This window comes from Cryptotermes secundus, unplaced genomic scaffold, assembly GCF_002891405.2.
Source record: "Cryptotermes secundus unplaced genomic scaffold, Csec_1.0 scaffold465, whole genome shotgun sequence".
In the NCBI taxonomy this organism is placed as follows: Eukaryota; Metazoa; Arthropoda; class Insecta; order Blattodea; family Kalotermitidae; genus Cryptotermes; species Cryptotermes secundus.
The window spans coordinates 1,617,983-1,640,203 of NW_019738964.1; the positions used below are offsets into that span (position 1 = coordinate 1,617,983).

General features: G+C 40.8%; 1 protein-coding gene across 1 annotated transcript in view; it reads right to left on the bottom strand.

Moving 5' to 3' along the window:
• LOC111871478 overlaps nucleotides 1-22,221 on the bottom strand; it is a 57,491-nt gene that overhangs the window by 26,480 nt on the left and 8,790 nt on the right. The window contains exons 3-8 of the mRNA XM_033754276.1: nucleotides 19,786-19,940; nucleotides 14,062-14,304; nucleotides 13,207-13,321; nucleotides 11,837-12,017; nucleotides 8,376-8,493; nucleotides 6,641-6,960 (exon numbers count right to left, since the gene is read on the bottom strand). Coding sequence (XP_033610167.1) covers nucleotides 6,641-6,960; nucleotides 8,376-8,493; nucleotides 11,837-12,017; nucleotides 13,207-13,321; nucleotides 14,062-14,304; nucleotides 19,786-19,940 — 1,132 coding nt within the window. The remainder of the gene's footprint in view (nucleotides 1-6,640; nucleotides 6,961-8,375; nucleotides 8,494-11,836; nucleotides 12,018-13,206; nucleotides 13,322-14,061; nucleotides 14,305-19,785; nucleotides 19,941-22,221) is intronic.

The following is a 22,221-nucleotide window of genomic DNA, read 5'->3' on the forward strand; positions in this document are numbered from 1 at the left end:
AGAGAGAGAGAGAGAGGCTCAAGGCCTCCACCCCTGAAGGGGGAGACTTAAGGAAACAGAATGTGTAGTAAAGACTTTATGTAGTCAAGACTGAAGGACAGTCTTTGTAATATGTGAATAATGTAAATCATGTATATATAATAATGTAAATAGACACCTAGTATAGATAGGATAGGATGTACCGGGAGTGTAATTCATATTTATAATCCACCTCCCACATCCGATCCCGAGTAATCCTGACGAGCGAGGGCAGAACTGACACAGGCAGCAGTGGCAGCCGAAGACGGAGATAAGAATAGACAGGGATAGGCTCCTGCCACACAGGCAGAGTACGGTAGCCTCGACAGCAACGCCCTTTTAAGATAGAATGATAAAGTGTAATAAGTATTTAGACGCTACCTGTAAACTAAGGGAGGAGTGGTCAAGAAGGGGTATGACTACATGGCAGGGAGTAGTCCCCACAATTGAAAGAACAGAAAATAGATGGTGGCAGCTTGTATGACAGAAGGAAACTCCGATATAGGAGAATCCTAGCTAAGGCTAAGCTAGGATGATTGCGTTAACGCCTTACAGCATAACCAGTGGAGGCAAGGAGGGGTACCTGCACACCCCCGACGGCACGACGTTACCAGTAGTACCAGTTTACGACATAACCAGTGGAGGCGAGGAGGGGTAACTCCACGCTCCCCTACTTGCAGCGTTACAGTGGTAGCAGAGGAGGCTGACTCCACGCCCCCCTGCACCACGGCATTACAGCGGCGGCAGCGGGAGGGATACCTCCATTCCCCCCCTGCGCCGCTAGGACATTACAGGCATGTTCAACATTTTAGTAAACATTAGCACACACCCATAATCAGAACGGTATGTTCGACATCATAGTAAACACTAGTACACACCCACACATACATCATGACACACAAGGGGTATAAATACACGACACGGTATATCTTAGAATAGTACAACAACACAAAGTGCTCTACACAACGGAACCATGACACTAAATGTAAGACTAATAAGGAACTCACTGTCACGTAAAATTAGGATTATAGAAACATCGCATTGCTACTTCCTTTTCCACACACACTGAAGCTACATCGTGATGGACATTCTTCTCCCTTTAACGAGAAGAAATTTCAAGACACGATCCATTGGTTCTAGTTTTAACAAAAAGTTTTTATAACTTTACTTTCTGTGTTGAGGTCCGTTGCTAGGAGACGATTATTGGAAGACAGGGAATCCTAGTGCTTGTCCAAAGGTGAACTGGAATGTGTGTATATCAGCAATAGCGCTGTATTGCATGTACTTGGGTGTAATTAAGAGAGAGTGTGTAACCAAGCTGTTAATAAATCCAATCATCCGAAATAGAACCCGTCATTTCGTCACACGTACCCCTACACGTGAAATTAATGGCTTCGTAATAGCGGCTTCCTAAATGTTGATTCTGTCCTTCTGAATATGGTCAACCCGATCGAAACACGTCAAGAAAATTAAATATTGAAATACAACTTTTATAAATTAATCCCACTGAACGGTGCTGCAGGTACTTTAGATTATCAGTGAGTAACGAATGACCTCTGAATCGCACTGCTCGCCGTGAAACATAATGCCGTCAATCTGTCCACAAAATTAATAACACCCCTTTATTCCGAATTGTATCGGCCATCAAGTATAATGATTCATTGCCAAAATTCTTATGAGTATCGCAGCCAGCAGTGCACAGGTCGTCGTGAAGCGTAGTGTCGTGATCCGTTCAATAAAGTTAAGCTCTTCCCTGTATAACGAAACTCAAAATCTCGGCTCGGTTTTTCTTCAGAACGTAAAGTCTCACATTCGGAATGCCTTCAAAGAACGGCCTAGTATGAACGCAAATGGAAGAAGCGAACACTTCATAGCCCTACAGTTCGCCTTACGATCTGCTCTGGTGTGCGTCTTGTGTAATATTTGGATACGTTATTGTTATAGCGCAATTTTGATGCTTACATGTTTCGGTTCGGGGGAAAAAATTATGCTTTCTCTTGTGTTTTTATCATTTCGTGGTCGTTGGGAACCTACTCCCTAGTTGCAACACCAAGCCTATGGAAAATAGCGATTCACATTACGAAAATTCTCTTTACGAACTCTCTCCATGAATGTAACTATTCATAAGAATGGTGCCTGCCTACAAAAGCATAAGTATATGTTAAATTAATTCCTTTCAACACAACACTATTTCCAGAAGGTAGAGTTGCTGTGAATGATGACATATTTCCGCACATGTGTGCCCTCTTCTATTCCGGTTTTATTTAAAAATATTGCATCATGTACTTAGCAAAAATTGTCTTGGAAGTCGATGGCCACCCCCCGTGTGCTATACAGTACTTTTACGAGGGCTATTGAGAAAATAAACTCCGGTGAGCTGTAAACAATACAAACAATGAGAAAACAAAATTTATTATATACAAAATCCGTACATACTTAAGCTACTTCTCAACCTAGTCACCGCCCGAATTTAGTCAATAGTCGCATCGGGGAATAAGTTTTTGTGTGCCTGCATCAAAAAAGTCTTCCATCTGTGAGCTCAGCCACGTTTTGACACGTTCAATCAACTCCTCATTATTGTTGAAGCACTGTGATTACAACCACTTTGGTAGGTACGAGTAAACAGGCGGTAGTTGCTCGGAGCGAGATCAGGGCTGTAAGGAGGGTGGTCAAACAACTCCCAGTTGAAATGCTCCAGCAGTACTCGAGTGGTAGCAGCTGAATTAGGACGCACATTGTAATGGAGAAGCAATGCACCGAATGTCAGCATTCCACGTCTTTTTTCCTGAATGACTCTATACAGTTTTTAGTGTTTCGCAATACACTTGCGATAATATTGTGGCCATATTTGCATGAATTCCATCCTCACTAATCGTTTCCTTTCCTGTCCAAGAAAATAGTTGCCATCAGCTGTCTGGCAGACAATGTTTGTTTAAACTGTTTCGGCTGTTCCGTAAACATGTGTGCATCTACAGATTTGATTGCTCTTTGGTTTCAGCATTCACAAACGAACCCCTGGTTTCTTCACCTGTTACAAGATGTGTTTGAGAAATTGATCGCCATTTTCATGTTATCGCTCTAATAAAAGTCAATACTGAACTCATTCTCTGTGTTTTGTACTCATCCGTGAGCATTTTCGGAACCCATCTTGCGGAAAACTTGTGGTAGCATAACCTAACTGTGATAATTTCGTAGAGAAGAGAGCGTGAAATTTGTGGAAATTCACACGGCAATTCTGAAGTAGTGAAGCGCCGTCTTTCGCGAATTGTTTGGTCAACATTTATGAACAAGATCATCATTCAACACAAATGACTGACCACTTCGATCTTCATAATGAACATTTGTTCTCACGCCCATCTTTTGAAAGCGGATAACAGCGCTAATTTCGCAGCTGGTAGGATTACCAATCGCAGGGCACATCATAGCTCACTCTGCAGAGACAAGAACAAACACTAGGTGACCAGTGATATTTACAAGCCAATGAATCACATGACGCTACCTCGCATGCGCGACCTCTCCCCGCTCTTACATTTGTTGCCAAAAATAAGAAGAGGCATTTTTCGAATAGCCCTCGTACTATATACTAAAACAGGTTAGCTTTTTATCCTTGCAATAACATTATAGTTATTTTGCTGAAGTTGCAGATGTTGAGCGATAAGTATCATATACTCAGTAGGCACACGACAGCAGCTACTGAATAACACGTAGATCTCTGTTGCACACATGTACGTACACGTACTTAAAGTGGTGTAAACTGGCTTAGCATGCGCAAATACGCTGCAAGTAAGACATAACTCAGAGGACCGAACTTTGAGACTTATCTGAACACCAGCTCCATTTTTATAATTATTATTATTTTACTGCAATTGGGTGTTCATCCACTGGCAGTAGAACTTATACTGATACAGAAAAGGAAAGTCTATAACATAAGGGAACAATACAAAACAAAATACATACAATAAACAAGATACACACAGTGCAATTCCAAACATTTTACCACAAGATATACAAGTTATTAGGTTATTCACATTATAGTCTTCTGGATTATGTCACCGTTAGTTCCGGTAGGTGAACAGGAACGTTTCGGAAGAGCAACTGACTCCATCTAAACGTCCAAAGTTCGAATCTCAGCCAACGTGAAAACTTCAAGATTTCTAGGAAAGTGTAGCAAAAAAAAGTGTTTCCCTTGTACTTAATCTAGCAGCACTCCATAAACCATGTGGAGAAATGGAAGTATAGCTCCATGCATTCTTAATCTCGACATTAGTTGGACCGCTTTACCATCGAGGAAAAGCCATTTATAACACCGTCGCTCTAGACGTTGCCTGCAGTCCAACTTCAATTCCCAGGGCGTCCAACCGAGTCTAGTCGAGATTAACGTCATAACTGAAATGTCTTTTTTTGCATTTCGATTTGATTCCTCTCATCCTGTAACAATGTTGTAGTGGAGAACTATTGTAGCGTGTAGATCCGTTACTGGGTAACGACCTCTAAACAAACAACGAAACATCTATTGCTAGGCAACAGATTCTTAATAAGCAAGTATACACAGTCGTTACTGAGTAACGCCTTCGCAAACATGTTCCCACGGAAACGATTTGAGTAAAACAGTAAATGGTGATTTCTATGCGGTCCGTGCCAAGAGGTTATCACTGGGACAAATTTAGAAGTTAGTCAGTTGTAAGGGAGTTTGTGAAGAGAAGAATTAATCGGTGCCGTTGAACGGCAGGGGCAACGAAGTGAGCGCGGAGGCTCAAGAATCTCCATTGTTAAATCCGTTACAAGGGAACGACTGGTGAAGACACAAGAGATTGAGAAGACTTAACGTGTTCTATATTGATTAGTAAAATCTGGAAATCAGTGATGGCGCTATAACTACTTGCAGTTGCTTGTCGTGTGGTAAAGTGGTCAATAAATCCAATTTCCAATCCAAAACTCCATCTATAGCCACATTCATACACTTGACAATATGGACGAGTTTTAACATTATCATTAAACTGTCTGTCTGGGTCCTTTTCATCCCATAATAACAGCACAGCTTTTTTCCTCCCACCGCCCCTTTACAAAAAAAAACAAAACCTCTACCAACGAATCGAAAGGACATGATCACAAGTAGGCTTTCTTCTGTTCAAGACGGGCACTTACTCTTATAATAAAATCATTTTATAATATGCACTCATATATTTACGGTCCTCATCTCAAATAAGAAATCGGTGCATCATACTGACATTTCTTCCTTTTTCTGTCGTATGTTAAAGTACTATGCACATGTGTTAAGGGTCAAGATTAATTCTGCACAAACCAAGTTTCCCCCCCCCAAAAAAAAGTCCTCGTGGCACAGTATAAAAGAGAATTCTATGAAGACAACTTGATATACAGAGTCGTTTCTGCTAAATTATTTCTTTTATTTTCCAGGTTTTCACTAATTTTCTTTTTGAGGTAATTTTACATTAATTTCCAGCCTGCATTCTCGGAAGCAGAGGAATATTGCAGGAAAAGCGGGTCTCCGGTGTCCCTACTTTCCGTTTTACATAGGTTGTATTGTGCATGGGTTTGTGCTTGAAGACAAGGCGCTGATGAGAATATTTTAGTACTGAGAAACGCCAGGGTGGTGCATATGCGTTGACACCTCAAAGATCTCGCATCTAATTCTGCGGGAATGAGGCCAATCTTAAGGTGACTTCATCATTTCATGACATCTAAAGATACGAGATACATGCTTATTGGGTAGAAAATGTGTGGACGTTAACACTTCTTCTAATATTTATTACTCAACAAAATATATTTTACATGAAGCACAAATAAGACATCAGTTCACAATGTTCAGCAGATCTGTGTTTCTAATATATTACTCAAAACATACGTTTTAACACAACGGTCAGAAAACATGTAACAGCAATATTTACTTCACTTTGAAGGTTTGCTTCACAAGAGTATTTTGACTTATATTTGTACATCCTACATCTGTAGAATAATTGAATAATTACACAGATAATTCAGTAGAATAAGTTCACTTACCTAGGCCATTCCTTCTTAAGCAGTCTCGCTAAACGTCTAAGAATTTATTCTCTCAGAATTAAGTTTGAATCATTTTCATGCCAAGGAGCCTAATCAATCAAAACTGAAGAAGATTGTCACTTGTTTTCGTAAGCATCCAGAGAGTTCTGAAACTCTTTTAACTATAAAAGGAAGGTCATGAATTTATAACGATGTAAATTGAAATATGTTTTATAATTTAAAACAGTTGTACATATTGTGATGTCTGTAAAATATCCTTCAAAAAAACCCTCCGGTTTTAGTCTTTCACTTGCACTTCTTTGTAAAATATCTGCTTGAATTTAATGTTCAACCAAATTTTTAAAAGTCAATTCGAAAGGAAAATTTTATATAGGAAAATATTTTAAACGTATTTAATAGTTTTAAACAGAGAATACAACTGTCTGTAGAAAATTTCAAATTAGAAACTTCCTGTTGTTAATTTAAAATTTGTCTATTACAACATGCTGTAATTTTTATTGGGGGAAAGGTGAAACACAGTGTGCATTGTACTTGAGTAAATACGTTTGTTAACGTGTTGTCAGCACTTCATGTTGCGTCATGATATTTTTCTTTCCTACCCTACAATCGTTCCTTTATTTTCATTCTGAAAGGGTAAGGAGCAGTTGTAAATCCAGACTGCGGCATTGTACTGGGCTTTGGGTCTCCTTCTGGAATACTTAATGAGAATTCTTGGAAGAAGGTGGCGAAGAAGATGAACAGAATATTCCTCGCAAGAGATTCACCAAGGCAAAATCTTTTTCCACTTCCAAAATTTATCATCCAATCGTCTTTCATGAACTTGCCATTTGAATCGAGAAAACGCTCAGGGCGGAAAACTTCAGGATCGCCCCAGTGATCAGGATCAGAGAGCACGCCATATGAGCATATGATGACAGTTGTATCCTGTAATAAAGAAGCCACTTTTCGGAGATCAGAGGAACCAGTAAGAAGTAAAGCTAGAATCGATTTCTAAGTTTGCAGTATTGCTAAAAGGATTGACAATTAAATTCTGGGGCTGAGTCCATTAAGCGGATTTAAAAGCATGTAGGAAAATGTTTCAATTTGACCGTGTAAGATGACCCTTCCATCGCTTTCCTTGCAGAAGGACAGCCACTTCCCTCTTGTCGTTCCTGCTCAGTCGTGTTTAAGATTTTGTACCGTGCAGATCGATGTGACAGTTCGTAGTGACGGAGCAAAGAACGAACAATAAGATTTCTTTCAAGAAGGGCAAGACGACTACTTGAACTTTCTAGTAGATAAAGTAGGTTTGTGGTAACAATGTCCATCTCGTACACAGGTTTATGAATGGTATGCAAAATTTCGGAAAACTACATAATAAGGAACTTTAACCTCGTACTCTTCACGAGGAAGGCTTAAGAGTCATGTAACACAGGAATTGTTGGCATTGCATGGAAATGAGTTCAAAAAGGGTTTTCAGCAATTTTATGAGCGAGCACAAAGGCCTGTGACATCTAAAGAAGACTGATTTGATTTTTTTTAAAGATATGTTCGATTTTAAATGGGGTTTCTTAAATTTTATGCAACCCTGGAAGTTAATTTTCTAACTCTGTAAATGTTCGCACTCGAAATTGTCACGCATTCTATACTAATATTCTGACGCAATCTTATTAGCAATTTTAAAAATATATTTTTACACACATATAATCACGTACATATGCATATATACACATATTTATGCACACATAATATATATACACACACGTGTACATACTCATACGTGCACACACACACACATGCATGTGTCCACACGTACATATAAACCTACATACAAACATATGTAGACATGCATGCAATCACTTGCGAACACACATAAAATTAATGCGTTCTTATGCATAGGTAATGTAGTGAAGGATTAAACTGAAATTACTCTTTCGGCTCGATAAAAGATCATAAACAAAAATAAAACAAACAAACTCCGTGGTTTCAGTCCGCAAGCGAATTATACCGACCGAGCGACCGCCGCTTGTCGGCGAAGTTAGTGCCAACTTTTGCGGATAGTGTGTGTCACGTGGTCAGCGCAACGAATCCCTACGGCGGTTAATTTCGGTTTTCTAGACCGCAGCCGCTATTTCCTCGAAACAGCTCCTTAATTAGCCTCACGAGGCTGAGTAGACCCCATTCCAGACCCATTAGTTCTCAGAAAATCTAGTAGCGCCGGGAATCGACCCCGAACCACTGAATGTGTAGCCAGGAACTCTGACCATTAGAACACAGAGGCGGTCATCGATAAAAGATCATAGATCATAAGAAAGAAATTCTCTTTCGTCGGTGATGGGCTCAATGAGAATTATATTTACCTTGGGAATATCGTAACCATTGAGTTTTGTGTCCTTCAAAACCCTATGATGTGGGGTAAGTGGGGCTATTGGGTTGATGCGAAGCACTTCGGTGAGGGTAGCTTCAACGTAAGGCAATCTGGAAATGACACATATTTATTAATGCGTGCACTAACCCACTCCCAGATTAAGTCCATAGATAGAAATATATTAGACAAAACCACATTTTTTACTAATAAATAAGAAATTATTATGGATTGAGATTATATGTATAAGCCGTTACAGAAACAGACTAAACCAAAATGACACGAAATCAGAAACGACACATTTAAAGTAATCAAAATACAGATAAACTATCCCTGTAACAGGCCCTCGAGGCCCAGAAGGTTGTGAGATATTGAGGGTCCCACATTTTCTAGGACATCGGCTCACAGATGGAGGTGACTTTGTTAGTCTAGCGCGCCAGCCGCCCTCTACCCCCCAGGAGGATTCCTGGTACTCATTTCTGTTAGAGGCTGCGTCGACCTTAGGGCCATAGTGCGGCTGGAAGGATTAAGTCAATTGAAAAAAAATATTAATGATCTCACTGGAAATCTCAAATCCAAAACAGATCCTAAGATCGTGGTGATATTGTGAGAGGAAAAATTCTGAAATTGCTTGTTATTATTCTGTTCAGAACCCGTATCATTCCATTTCCCAAAATGCCGAAGATCATATGGCAATTTATTCCCAAATTTGTTTCCGGAGATGTTGTAAGGTAAACTAGTAATGACATGAGGCGGTCCTAATTAAGTGCTTGAAACAATCCCTTGCTTCTACACAAGTGGGAGGAGTGAACGGAATCCTTATGTTGGCAAGAGACACATTTATTTCGCTTTTGTTGACAATTAGTACGCCGTGTGGAGGAGGGTTAGAATACCTCCACCGTAGCCCTGCGAGTCACAGAAGGCGACGAAAAGGGAACCCGGTACCTGTGGAGTGTAACTGAACCAACCTGTCACAGGAAAACATGAAGACTGAGACATGGTCCTCCATGTTTCGGGTTTGACGCAAGGCTGACGTTTCTCTTCAAAAAAAGATTGTTGCGAAATCCATAGAAGTGAAAACTTGATGGTCTAATTCATTTTAATAGACAAATTTTGCAGAATCTTCTAAGGAAGGCTATGGCTCAAAAAGGGCTGTTTTGTCATTGATGATGATGATGATGATGATGATGACGATGATGATAAGGACGACGACTACCGGAAATATATCTCCGGCGCCAATAAATAGAAGTGTTTTGTATAGGACAACACATGGCCAATCGGACCACCGCGAACCCCTTACGGATGCACGGAGGCAGGAAGCATTAATACTTTCTATGTGACAGCTGGGATACGAACCCCCCACTCCAGAAATGTAGAGTATGTAATAGGATTTAAAAGCTGTCCTGCCACCTGACTCTTCGATCACCAAATTGAGCCAGGTTTTTGCTTCACGTTCAAGTTTCTCACTAAATGTCTTTAAATATAGAATGTCCAGATGAAAGGTATCCAAAATATAAAAATGTATATCTCGGAAACTAATTGTCACACATGTATCCGGTTTATGTCACTGGAAAAGAAAATTCTGGGAGTTTTTTTTTTTCATTCCCGGCTTACGCGCATGCGCCTCCACATTTCTGCCACCATGTTAGGAATCACCTGGAGAGCGAGATGGCTGGGAGATGGATTGGCAGAGGTAGACCAATAGCTTGGCCTCCTAGATCGCCAGATTTAACCCCAGTGGATTTTTTCTTGTGTGGTTATGTGAAGAACATTGTCTATCAGGTTAAGATCAACAACCTTTAACACCTGAAAGCCCGCATAAGGGACACTGTGGCTACGGTAACACCAAACATGCTTCAAGCTTGGATATTTGTCGTGCCACCACGAGAGACCAGATTTAAATTTATTGAGAAAGTTATATACGCAAAAAAAAATGTTAAGTTTCCTGTGTAATGGCGTAACCCATTAATGTGTATAATAAATTCTTTCTGAGATATAATAATTTTATTTTGGATACCTTTCATCCGGACACCCTTTATAGCGCTCAGTAAAAGAAGGCCCTATATAGGAAATAGCCTTTAGTCTCGACACTGCGTTCTGTAAGTCGCTTGTAATCCCCAGTTTGTGTAGTTAATTGCAATTCCTTAGTTTCGGTAGCATATTTTGAAACAATTAATCATAATAATTTTAAAAGTTAATAAACCACCAGAACTTAAATCCTCAGCCATTCCGAATTCTCCTTTTAAATTAATTTATTCACAATCGATCATTGTATAAAAAAAACTCACGATGGACACCTTCCACAAAAATTACTAGCAAGTGTGCTGTACGTGTACTCCAAAGTTGCACGATCCTGCATTCAAATCTGAGTGTGACGGAGCAACCGGAAATAAACAGCTTTAATCCATCTATTAAAACTGTCGTGTATATGTTCACGTCGCCCACTGCCGTCTGTCTGTCCTTACGGTCCTTACTTGGAGCCACTGCAGTTGCGCACGCACAGTTATTCCTTGGCGAAGGCTAACGTGCTTTGCTAATAGCTGAACAGCAGCAGGAACATGGCGACCCATTTGTGGGCTTAGCCGCGAGAGTAAAGACCAAGAGTTGCGAGCGGCAAAGATAAGGATATACATCATTAGAGCCAATGAAGACGTCAAGGGCGGGACAAGGGGAAGATGAGAAATGCATACAAAATTTTGAGTGGAAAATCTCAAGGAACAAGACCACCTGGGAGACGTAAATAATTAATTATTTTAGAGATATGTCGAAATATATAAAAATGAGGCTACTGACAATTAAGTGTGATCCGACATCCTAAACTATTATCGATACTCTCAGACAGTTCAGACACTTATTAAACTAAATCAGGTTTGAGGCGCTGTTGTCCTTTTCATACCCAGCACGTACTCAATACAGGGTCCCCTGCGAGCATAACGGGCACCAAAACTGGAATTCTCGCCAGCATCTCAATGTTTTTATATTCATTCTATTACAATACTTTCCACAAACTACATATATGAAATAATAATCTATTATTATTAATGGGAAGCCGGGAGAGCTCAGTCGGTATAGCGACTGGCTACCGGCCGGAGGAGTCGGTGTTCGAGTCCCGGTGGGAAAAATTTTCTCTCCTCCATGTCGTCCAGACCGGCTCTGGAGTCCACCCAACCTCCTATCCAATGGTACCGGAGGCTCTTTCCTCGGGGATAAAGCTGACCACTCACCTCCAACTAGTGCCGAGGTCAAGAAAATGTGGATCTATACATCCACTCCCCATACGCCTTCATGCTTAATTAGTTACGCACAGACACAACTTTACTTTATCTTATATTATTAATACCTAAAATTCGTCTCGGGGCGGATTACATTTTCTTCGCGGAAATCATTTTTCCCACCTACGAACTTTATTACAATGCCATATTATTGACTCTTACATGAGCATTCCTGTGTTTGTACCTGGGTTTGTCGTCTAGGGAAGGTCTTCTGCTGCGGCCAACCACGGCGTCCAGTTCATCCTGCACCTTCTTCTGGATATGTGGGTGGAGTATCAGGTACAGTATGCAGTAATCCAGGCTGTTGGCCACGGACTCGGCACCAGCAGAAAACAGATCCAACAGGATCGTAATGAGGCCATCCTCTGAAAGGGCAGACATGAAGTTGATTAAATTGCATTCTTCCCAGTGTGAATGTGTCGCAGTAGCCATGATTCTGTTGCAACTACTTCTGTTCGCGAAATAAAATTCACCAAATGCTATTCAGTTTAGAGCATGTTACATACGAGTGACATTCTTAAGACTAATACAACTGAAACCAGATTTATCCCTGTGCTTCACGCTCGTGGCAAATATATTAGTAAAGGGAAAGATCAGAAATTTACCAAGAATGCCATGATTTCAGAAGTAGGGATGACAACAGCAAGTCTCTGAGTGGTATTTTCACTATTCCTATTCTGGAAATATATTAGTATCTTCTTAAGGATTATGCCTCTTAGGTACTAACATTTACTAATCAGTTACTTGGAGCTTTGCATGTCCTCTTGGTCTTTAACTTTTTCATACAGATGCATATCTATCTTTTCAAAGTTACTTACACCACTGATTTGAAACGAGAAGTCAGAAATTGTATTTCTTTCCATTTTGTTGTTAATCATATAGAAGAATATTTAAAATTTTAAGCTGTAATTTTTCATTACAATTGAATTTCAATGGCATGAGTTAACGTTTTATGAAAATTTTTTTAGAAATTTATAAAAATAAATTGATTTCAAAATATATTGTAATCATTTATATAAATTCCGTTACTTTCTAAATAAAAAACCACATACTTGGTCTCTGACATTAAGGGAGGAACATAGACTAAGTGTGCTTGAGAACAGGGTGTTGAGGAGAATATTTGGACTGAAGAGAGATGAAGTGACAGGAGGTTGGAGAAAACTGCACAATGAGGAGCTTCATAACTTGTACTCTTCTCCGAGTACAATTAGAATGATCAAGTCAAGGAGGATGAGGTGGGCAGGGCATGTAACATGAATGGGGGAGACGAGGAATGCATATAGGATATTGGTGGGAAAGCCAGAAGGAAAGAGACCACAGGGAAGACCAAGGTGTTGGTGGGTGGACAATATTAAAATGGATTTTAGAGAGATAGGATTAGATGGTATGGACTGGATTGATCTGGCTGAGGATAGGGATCAATGGTGGACTCTTGTGAACACCGTAATGAACCTTCCGGTTCCGTAAATGCTGGGAAATTCTTGAGTAGCTGCAGATTTGGCTACTCCTCAAGAAGGGTTCAGCTCCATGAGTAAGTAAGTAAGTATGACTTGCCTGTAAATGACGTATTGTTAATGCCGTCATTCTTCTTCATTTCCTTCAGGTACACATCTATGAAGTCTCTGGATTCGTTTTCATCAAGAGTTCTTGCATGTTGTCGGATAGCTTCCTGAAAAAGAAGAAGACCATAGCTTAAATAATGACATAACATACACGTACATCGATAAGAGTCATGAACCAAGGGCTTAACTGGGAGGAACATTTGTTTTGTTGTCTTACCACTTTTATCAACTTGAAGTCTAAACAGCATCAATTAAGATAAGACAGGAATATTTTAAATAATAAATAAAAAAGGGTGTTCTAATGATATATTTCATGTTATGTTAGTGCCGAAAGATTCAGTAATGTTCTAATCATATTCTTCCAAAAGCAAATCATACGCCTTACCGCTGTGTCTACTTGCCCTACAGAAGAAATACTGAGCTACTATAACGCAATTTCAAAAGGAGGACGACCAGCTCTTGGATCCACTCAGTCTTTACTTCTCATATGTCTTTAAGGTAGGCCGCACACCGGCATGAGTCGAGACATGTAACAGTCAAGACACGATGTCTGCGACTTGACACAAAGAAAGGAGCACAGTTGAAACGAATGAGATTATGGAAACCGGTGCACACCGGTCAGATGATGCTGACGTTAGCATCATGCTGATGAATCACAAATGAAGCAAAACTATGTCTTTTGTCTCATGTCTTGATGCTTGTCTTGACGCAGTTGGTGTGCAGCCACCCTAAGGTGTCGCAAGACATCCAGCACTTGGTGACTCATTAGGATGAATATCTCAATACTAAACTAACTATGTATGACTGTTAAAATAGGTCTTTAGTATTCGCTTTACCATCTACTCACCCGGAAGAAATTGTGTCCACCTGTAGTCGCAATGTTTCTTTCCCGGTAACCAGCTAGATTGGGAAAGATAAGCCTTAGAAACGGAAGAACATCTACGATGTCCCCAGATGGATTTCCTGTCCGAAATAATCTGGTTATCTTCTGTAGAAGGGCCTTAAATTCTCTGTCATCGTGGGAATGTCGTTCGCCACCCAGAACTGCCCAGAGTACGTTAATGGCAGGAACTCCAAAGAAGCCACACTTCTGTTTTAAGAAAGCACAGTGTTTAATATCTGATGTGAACCTTTTACGGCAAGAGTATGCAATGAAGCTTTCCCGAGCGATCAAAATGGAGATCGTCTCGGGTTTCGTTGTCTCTCGTTAAGAACAAATAAATTCAACGTTGGCCTTAGACTCCCAGGCGTATACTGTACCCCGTGTGCATGTGGAAAGGTATAAATTGAAGAGACGGGCCTCGGCGTCGAGACTAAATAATGGACTCGCGAGGTACATTTGACTATATGAAGCACATAAAACGGCGTTGGCAGAGCAGAGCATCGAGTCAGAACATCGGACGAACTTTAAGGACTCCCAGGTATGGACAAGAGCTACAGTTTGCATGGGTCGTGTAGTGAAGTAGGCCATTCAGATCCGGTTATACTCAGATAACTTCAACACAGATACAGGACTTCCGGTAAGCTGTTTATGATACCCAGCCACAGGTATGATTAAGGAAGGAGACTAAAACGAAATAACGTAAACAACAGGGATGGCAAGGAATGACCGTCTGACTCCACCCACTGACAGCTGAGCGGTTCTCGTTGAGACAGAACACCTCTGAACATCCGCACATTAATTCAGAAATCAAGATTCCGTGGCCTTCCTCAAGCCACCGCTTTTAAAGCGAGTGTCACGTAATTTCGAACAAGGCCAAGAGTAACATTGAATGCGCAGAAGAAAAATTTCAGACAAGGGGGTGCCTTCAAGGGTGTGAGAAGTGACAGGCGGCCAGTTGTTTGTATAAAGTGGCGCTGGGGCAGGTTTTCTCCGAGTACTTCGGTTTCCCCTGCCAATCTTTATTCCACCAATTGCTCCACAATCACCCTCACCTATCATCTGGGGCTGGTACAATAGGCCAGAAGTGGCCGCAGTACAAGGGACTTAGTCCCACCCCACTAGCAATAAAAGATAGTAAAGATATCCCTGTAACAGGCTATGAAGGCCTATAGGGTTGTGAGATGTTGAGGCTCCCACATTTTCTAGACAATCGGCTCAAAGATGGCGATGAGGTTGTCAGCCTTACGCGCCGGCCGCCCTTTACCCCCACTAATATTCCTGGTACTCATTTCTGTTAGAGGCTGAGTCGACCACAGGACCATAGTGCGACTGGAAAGATTAGGTAAATCGAAAAATCCACCCACCGGGATTCGATCCCGCGACCTTCCAGCTTGCAGCTTAGTGCCTCAACCAACTACGCTACCGCATGCCCCTTCCAAATTTAATATCTAAATTAATCCGATCATAAGCAGTAAAGCCCCTGTTCAACTTATCTCCTCTCGTAACAATGTCCCTTTTTCGCTTCCTAACGCTCTGACATCCCTGAAATATACCTCTAACAGGACAAGAGGGAACTGTCTGGAACCTTTCAAAGCCGGAAAATGTCCTTCCCCCGGCAGTTGTAGTGTGTCTCACTACCACCTCCACCATTTTACCTTACTCTGTTCCCAAGCATAACAATTTATTCATAACCGACATATCATAAATACAATATATATTTATGACGCAGCGTTAGTTCCCACATGGGCGTGTCTGAATCTATGCCCGTTGTCGTAGCATTCGTCCGCGCATCATATGAAGTCTCGGTCTTGTCCAGCGTAAGGACTGACTCTTGGTGCCTCATACGGACTGGAACCTCGGGATTTCCCTCCCATGAGTAGCCGCCTGAAGTGAGGAGCACTCTACTCACACAGAACTCTAAGATTATTTTCAGTACTGCGTCTTTGAGGTCATAAATATTTTAAGCAACATGGCCTCATGGGCACAACACTGAGAATAACTTGACAGAATCATTCAAAGTCCTTCGTGAATAGGCATTCCAGACGGTTGATCATCAGAAGGAACTCCGGAAGAACCATTCCATGGGCAGCGCTAAGACTTAATCCCTAAGGAGGGATAGACCGCGTTAACGACTGACACAACAGACTAAGATTGTGACTTACTGATGCAGAAACTAACGAAGCACCGTAAACATTTACTGCTGTATTTCTTTTATGTAATTAAAATTGTCAGTTATCATTATGCTGTTAAGCTTACCATATAATTCAGGTTATCAATAAAGAAATAGCATATACGTAAGATAAATTTCAGGAAACTGCAATACTGTATTGTCTGCCACACTGCGGGCTAAACATCAGTATGCACCCAGAAGGTCCTAGGACCTGACACATCGATACAAGTTTCCCTGGTTTCCTCTTGCCTTCAAGCAAATTCTGATATTGTTCTCAAACTTCAAGCCGCTAATATATGCTTCTGATACAGACCGCTTATTTACATTAATCAGAATTAAATACTTCTACTGTAAATACCACAAAATTATCTCCTCAAATTATTCAACTCACTACTAATTCCAAAAATAAAAATTCCAGTACTCTTGTCTTAAGCTACTATTCTAATATCTTCAATCTTTACTACTCTACTTAGAAGGACGAGTGAGTGAAGCTCAGGAACCTTATAACAAAACGATGTCCTTTGTTCCCCGTAATAGAATGTCCCTCACTTCTTCCGCGACTTTTCCTCTCCCAAAAATTATTCTTCCTTGCTTCCTCCACCTCTCCAGACACTACGTCTGACTGAGACACCCCTGATGACGCAAACGGAGACATTCCCCAAGCCGCTTGATTCTGACTCCATTCTGACACGCCACAAAGTCCGAGAAAATTTTGTTGTGCTCGTACAGTACTTTCTGTTTTAGCGACACACTCCGTGGCCTGTAGTCCGCAAGCGAACTATACCAACCGAGCGACCACCACTTGTCGGCGAAGTTAGTGCCAACTTTAGTGGATAGAGGGTGTCGTGTGGTCAGCGGGACGAATCCATATGGCCGTTAATTTCGGTTTTCTAGACCGGAGACAGATATAACAGGAAATTAAATAATTTTAAACATATAATTAATATGCTACAGTACTGGAAATAAAAAACTTTGTAAATCGGAATTTATCATCTTTTATGCGATTTCACTCGGAACGTAATTAAAATATTTAAATTGAATCTGGACTATCGCGTAAATACATATTAATTAAATGTGATATAAACGCAACTTATGATAAACTTGTTAATCAGTTTTCTCTACTCCGCATATTCCAATATCTACGGTTCAAAGCGAATTATGTTATGATCCTAATATTGACTTCAATAATTACATGCGTTAATTCCCTGTCTAATCTCAGGCTCATATTAAATGCAAACTCCAGTAATGTTTAAAATTTGTTGTAAGAATTATATAGAAAGTGGCGGTAATTATTTTCTATAACAAATGTTTTTATCCGTCATAACACAACAACAATCAATAGCCTCGTACACATCAAATGTGTATGGTGAGTTTATTGATCTTGGTGGTATAACTTGCTACATGTTTCGGCTTATTATAAAGCCATCGTCAGCCACATATATACTAATAACAATTTTCTTAAAATATTGAATTGCGTTTCACATATATACGTATTGCATTATTACAGTTATCAATGTATCTTGTTCTATAATTATTTTCACTTGAGACTTTCTTCCTGCTCTGAGTGTAGAGGAAATGTTTCATGTCAGCAAACAACAGTAGTCCCACCAGCTGCCCTACTCCCATGCACCTACTTCTTCTCTCATTAACCATCCTCAGAAGCCGTACAACTACAAGATTCTTGAAAGTGGGTAGTCAAACCTAGACGCCTGAAAGTTGACTAATTCACTTTCTGGATTTTATAGAGAATTTTAAGGAGAATCTCAGAGCTTAATCTCTTGACAATTATTTAATCCGTACATTTCAATCGTCTTTCCCTCCTTCATGTTGGGCGTCCCTTTTGAAATCGTCTTAGTATAGACCTAAGGAAGATGCATCACAGGTGCAATTGTACTAATATGACCAACGTAGGACTGTGGTTGGGTGATTAATTGTGGCTTATTAACTTGGGAACAAACAGGACAATCCCATGAAGATAAAGATGGCGTCCTCTTTAGTACGTGATATTCGTATGGCTTAGGAAAGGGATGCATTTGACTCTTTCTTGGGATCGTGTTGGATAGCTGTAACTGATCCGCTCTCCCAGTCAGAACACAGAAGTAGTCGCTTTATGATGATTTGTAGAACAAGGATATTTCCAGACGCACAAGATGTTTTTTGCAGGGTAGCAAGAAGTAATTTCACACTTTTTGCCTAATAACTTTCTCTCTTATCCGAAGACATTTTTAAATGTATATCAATTTATTCACAAAAAATTGACTTCCGCAAATGTTTTATACCCGTAGAAACAAACCGTACATGGATCGTCTCAATATTTATGTGTGTTATGAATTTAGAATTTGGTCGAAGCTTCGCATAATACTTGGGTCTCCAAACAATGAAACCCATAGAGTCTTTGGCTAGTTTTTCATATGGAATGTATCTGTCTTTAATTCCCAAATTGTGAACATTCTAAAATGTCAATTTGCTGGTTTGAGGCTACGTAGAAATGTGTAACCTTCAGCTCCAAACAAATAGCTAGCAACTCAGCACGTTCCTAGAGGGAACGGGGAGAACTACGAAAAGTCTTTATCAGGATGTCGATGTATCGATCTGAATACAGGCAACATCAGCCTGATCGGTTTCATGATGTTCCTAACAAGTTAGAAGAAAATTAATTAGTTGGTTCCAAAATTATTAAGATGGGACAGACATATCGCCACTGTGATATTGTAAGTGTGTGGGTCATTACAAGAAAGCTTGTATACTGTAGGAGAGACAAAAGGTCCCTCGTTATTATTTTGTTTCTGACTAAATTCTATCTGCAAAACATATTCTACCTTTACAAACGTAATAAAACTCTGTACGAGTACTCGTGAGCTCCATGTTGCAGATGAAGATGGCAACTGGCCATACTTTTCTTTGAACACGTAAATTCATCCATAACGTGAGGGATGAAAACACACTCTGTCCATTACAAAGAACAATCTATCAATTATATTTACAAAAATAAGCGCTGTTTATTATGATTTTCATGCAAAATCCATACATATACTGTGGGAAAATGCAGAGAATTTACGTTAATGTTATTTTCATATGTACTAACTACTGTGCAGGGGCACGCGGTAGCGTAGTTGGTTGAGGCACTATGCTACATGCCGGAAGGTTGCGGATTCGAGTCCCGATGAGGTGGATTTCTTTCTTCAATTGATCTAACCCTTGCAGCTGCACTATGGCCCTGGGGTCGACTCAGCCTCTAACAGAAATGAGTACCAGGAATTAATTAAATAATTTTCCTGGGGAGTAAAGCGCGGCCGGTGCGTAAGGCTGACAAACTTACCGCCATCTATGAGCCGATTGTCTAGATAATGTGGGACCCTCAACGTCTCACAACCCTATGGGCCTTCACGGCCTGTTACAGGGATAGCTTTACTTTTACTTTTTACTAACTACTGTGCTTTAGAGGGCTAAACACTCTCAGACGGGATTGCGATTTCGTCTGAAAGCAGTTACTAAGTGAGACTGAATGTCGACTTTACCTGGATCTCATTAAATTGCAGCTGCTTGATCAGAACTTCAGCCTCATCTAAAATGATCCCTTCCAAACTCTTCTTTCCGAACCCAAGGTCTCGCAAGTGGCGCAGAGTGAAACGACGTTGTTCCACCCAGAACGGCCCGTCAGTAAAGAAGAACCCTGTAAGACAGTCACTGGCCACTTAATGTGTGGAACTTAGGTCCAGAAGTCATTCCTGAAGATGGAAATAATCATCACGACACAAAGAATGAAATACTGTGTTCTCAATTATGTTTCGTATGCCTACCGCCATCTATGAGACGATTGTCTAGAGAAAATGTGTGAGACTCGACGTCTCACGACCTTATGGGCCACCACGGCCTATTACAGGGATACTTGTACTTTTTTTGCTTTACTTTTATGCCTTGAATGAAATGTATAATGGACCGAACGACTGGTTGGAGAGTTGGGTGAGACTGAGTCTCTTGATGCTGTGGTCTCGAACGGTCCTAAAGTACCAATACCTCAACCAATCATTTGCTTTTACTCCATTCTAGAGCATAAGGCTTACACCAAGTATCTCCAACGGACTCTGTTCCCAGCAAGGTTCTTGACCTCCTTCCAGGTCTTTCCTGCTTTTCGGGCCCTCTTCTTCAGCAGTTCTCCGCCAGGTTGTTCTTGGTCTGCTTCTCCTTCACTATCCCTGGAGATTCCAGGATATGTCCTATCCATTCAATTTCCTTCATTTTATTGATCTAGCTACTGGTTCTTCCTTTGCTAGTTTCCATAAGTTTTCATTTGTAACAACCGTTGGCCAAAATATGCGAAGGATTCTTCTTAAACATTTATTGATAAATACCTGACGGCTCACACTAGCCGTAAGCTTATGCGCTTCTTTCAGGGTACGTTGCGGCCGCGTTGTGAATGGTTGGTAGGTTAGTAGTGCAGAGTTGCTGAAATGCCTTTTGTGTTTTCACACGTGGAATACTGTGATATGCATTTTGTGTATGGATTTTCCGGTGGCAATGCACGTGCTGCTGTTGAAGAATACCAAAGGCGTTTTCCCGATCGAAGGATTCCATCTCGAAGTGTATTTATGCGAATTCACCAGACATTGCGTGATACTGGTTCTGTTCCGAGTGTTTCTGTGCAGTCTGAAAGGGAGGATGTACGAATGATAAACACACGAGAGAACATTCTTGAGATGGTTCAGAGAAGTCCGCATCTGTCCACTCGTAGAATTGTCTCTGACATCGGCGTATCACGTATGCAGGTGTGGCGAAGTTTACATGATGAAGAGTTGTATCCTTACCACGATCAAAGGGTACAACATCTGGAACCAGGCGACCATGCTCAATGTATGGATTTCTGCCACTGGATAAAAACTCATCCCGAACTGTTAAGCGTCATTTTATTCAGTGATGAGGCGTCTTTTACCCGGGACGGTGTAAATAATTTACGAAATGTGCATACGTGGTCCCATAATAATCCACATGAGATAATGGTAACGAAATTCCAAAAGAGATTTTCTGTGAATGTATGGTGTGGTGTGCTTGGGAACAGGTTTATCGGACCTTTTGTGTTTCACAACAATTTAACTGGAAACATGTATGAAGCCTTCCTGAGGAATGATTTACCATGTTTGCTGGAAGATATCCCGTTAACGATAAGGAGCCAAATGTACTTCCAACATGATAGGGCTCCCCCACATTACACTCAGCACATGAGACACTACTTAGATGAATCCTTCCCTAACCGCTGATTAGGTCGTGGTGGGCCCATTGCATGGCCACCGAGGTCGCCAGATCTTACGCCTCTAGATTATTACCTCTGGGGCCACATGAAGACGTTAGTCAATGAAACTAAGGTCTATTCACGAGAAGCACTGCGGGAACGTATTTTTGCAGCGGCAGAACACATACGTCACCATCCAGGCAACACTGCTTCTGCTACCCAGTCGCTCATGATGCGTGCCGAAAACTGCATTGCAGCTGGTGGAGGACACTTTGAACAATTAGTATAAAGCAGGTACTGTATTTTAGTACAGTTATGTAGTCGGCTTATACCAGAATGCGAGTCAGCCATGTTACGTTAGCGCTTGCCGTTCATGTGTCATGTACAGTGCTTGGAAATCTAAGGACAACTATGACGTGGCGTGCGAGTTTTTTTTTTAGTTCAATTTAATGGCTTCATGTCACTCACAAGTTAGTTTGAAGTTACGTACATTATTAACATTACAGAAACTACATATTCTTGCCAGTTTTAATATGTATTTCGGTAATCAACGAGTGTGTAACACCGGTCAAAGTTTCACACTTCTCTGGCCATTATCTCCGTAACCGTTCAGCTTTGGACATAGGTGTTTTGGGTTATATCAGCATGTTTTAACATAAGGAACACCCTCCCGAAGTCTGGCCATTCCTCCTGGAACATCCTGTATATGCGATTCATTCTTGTGTAA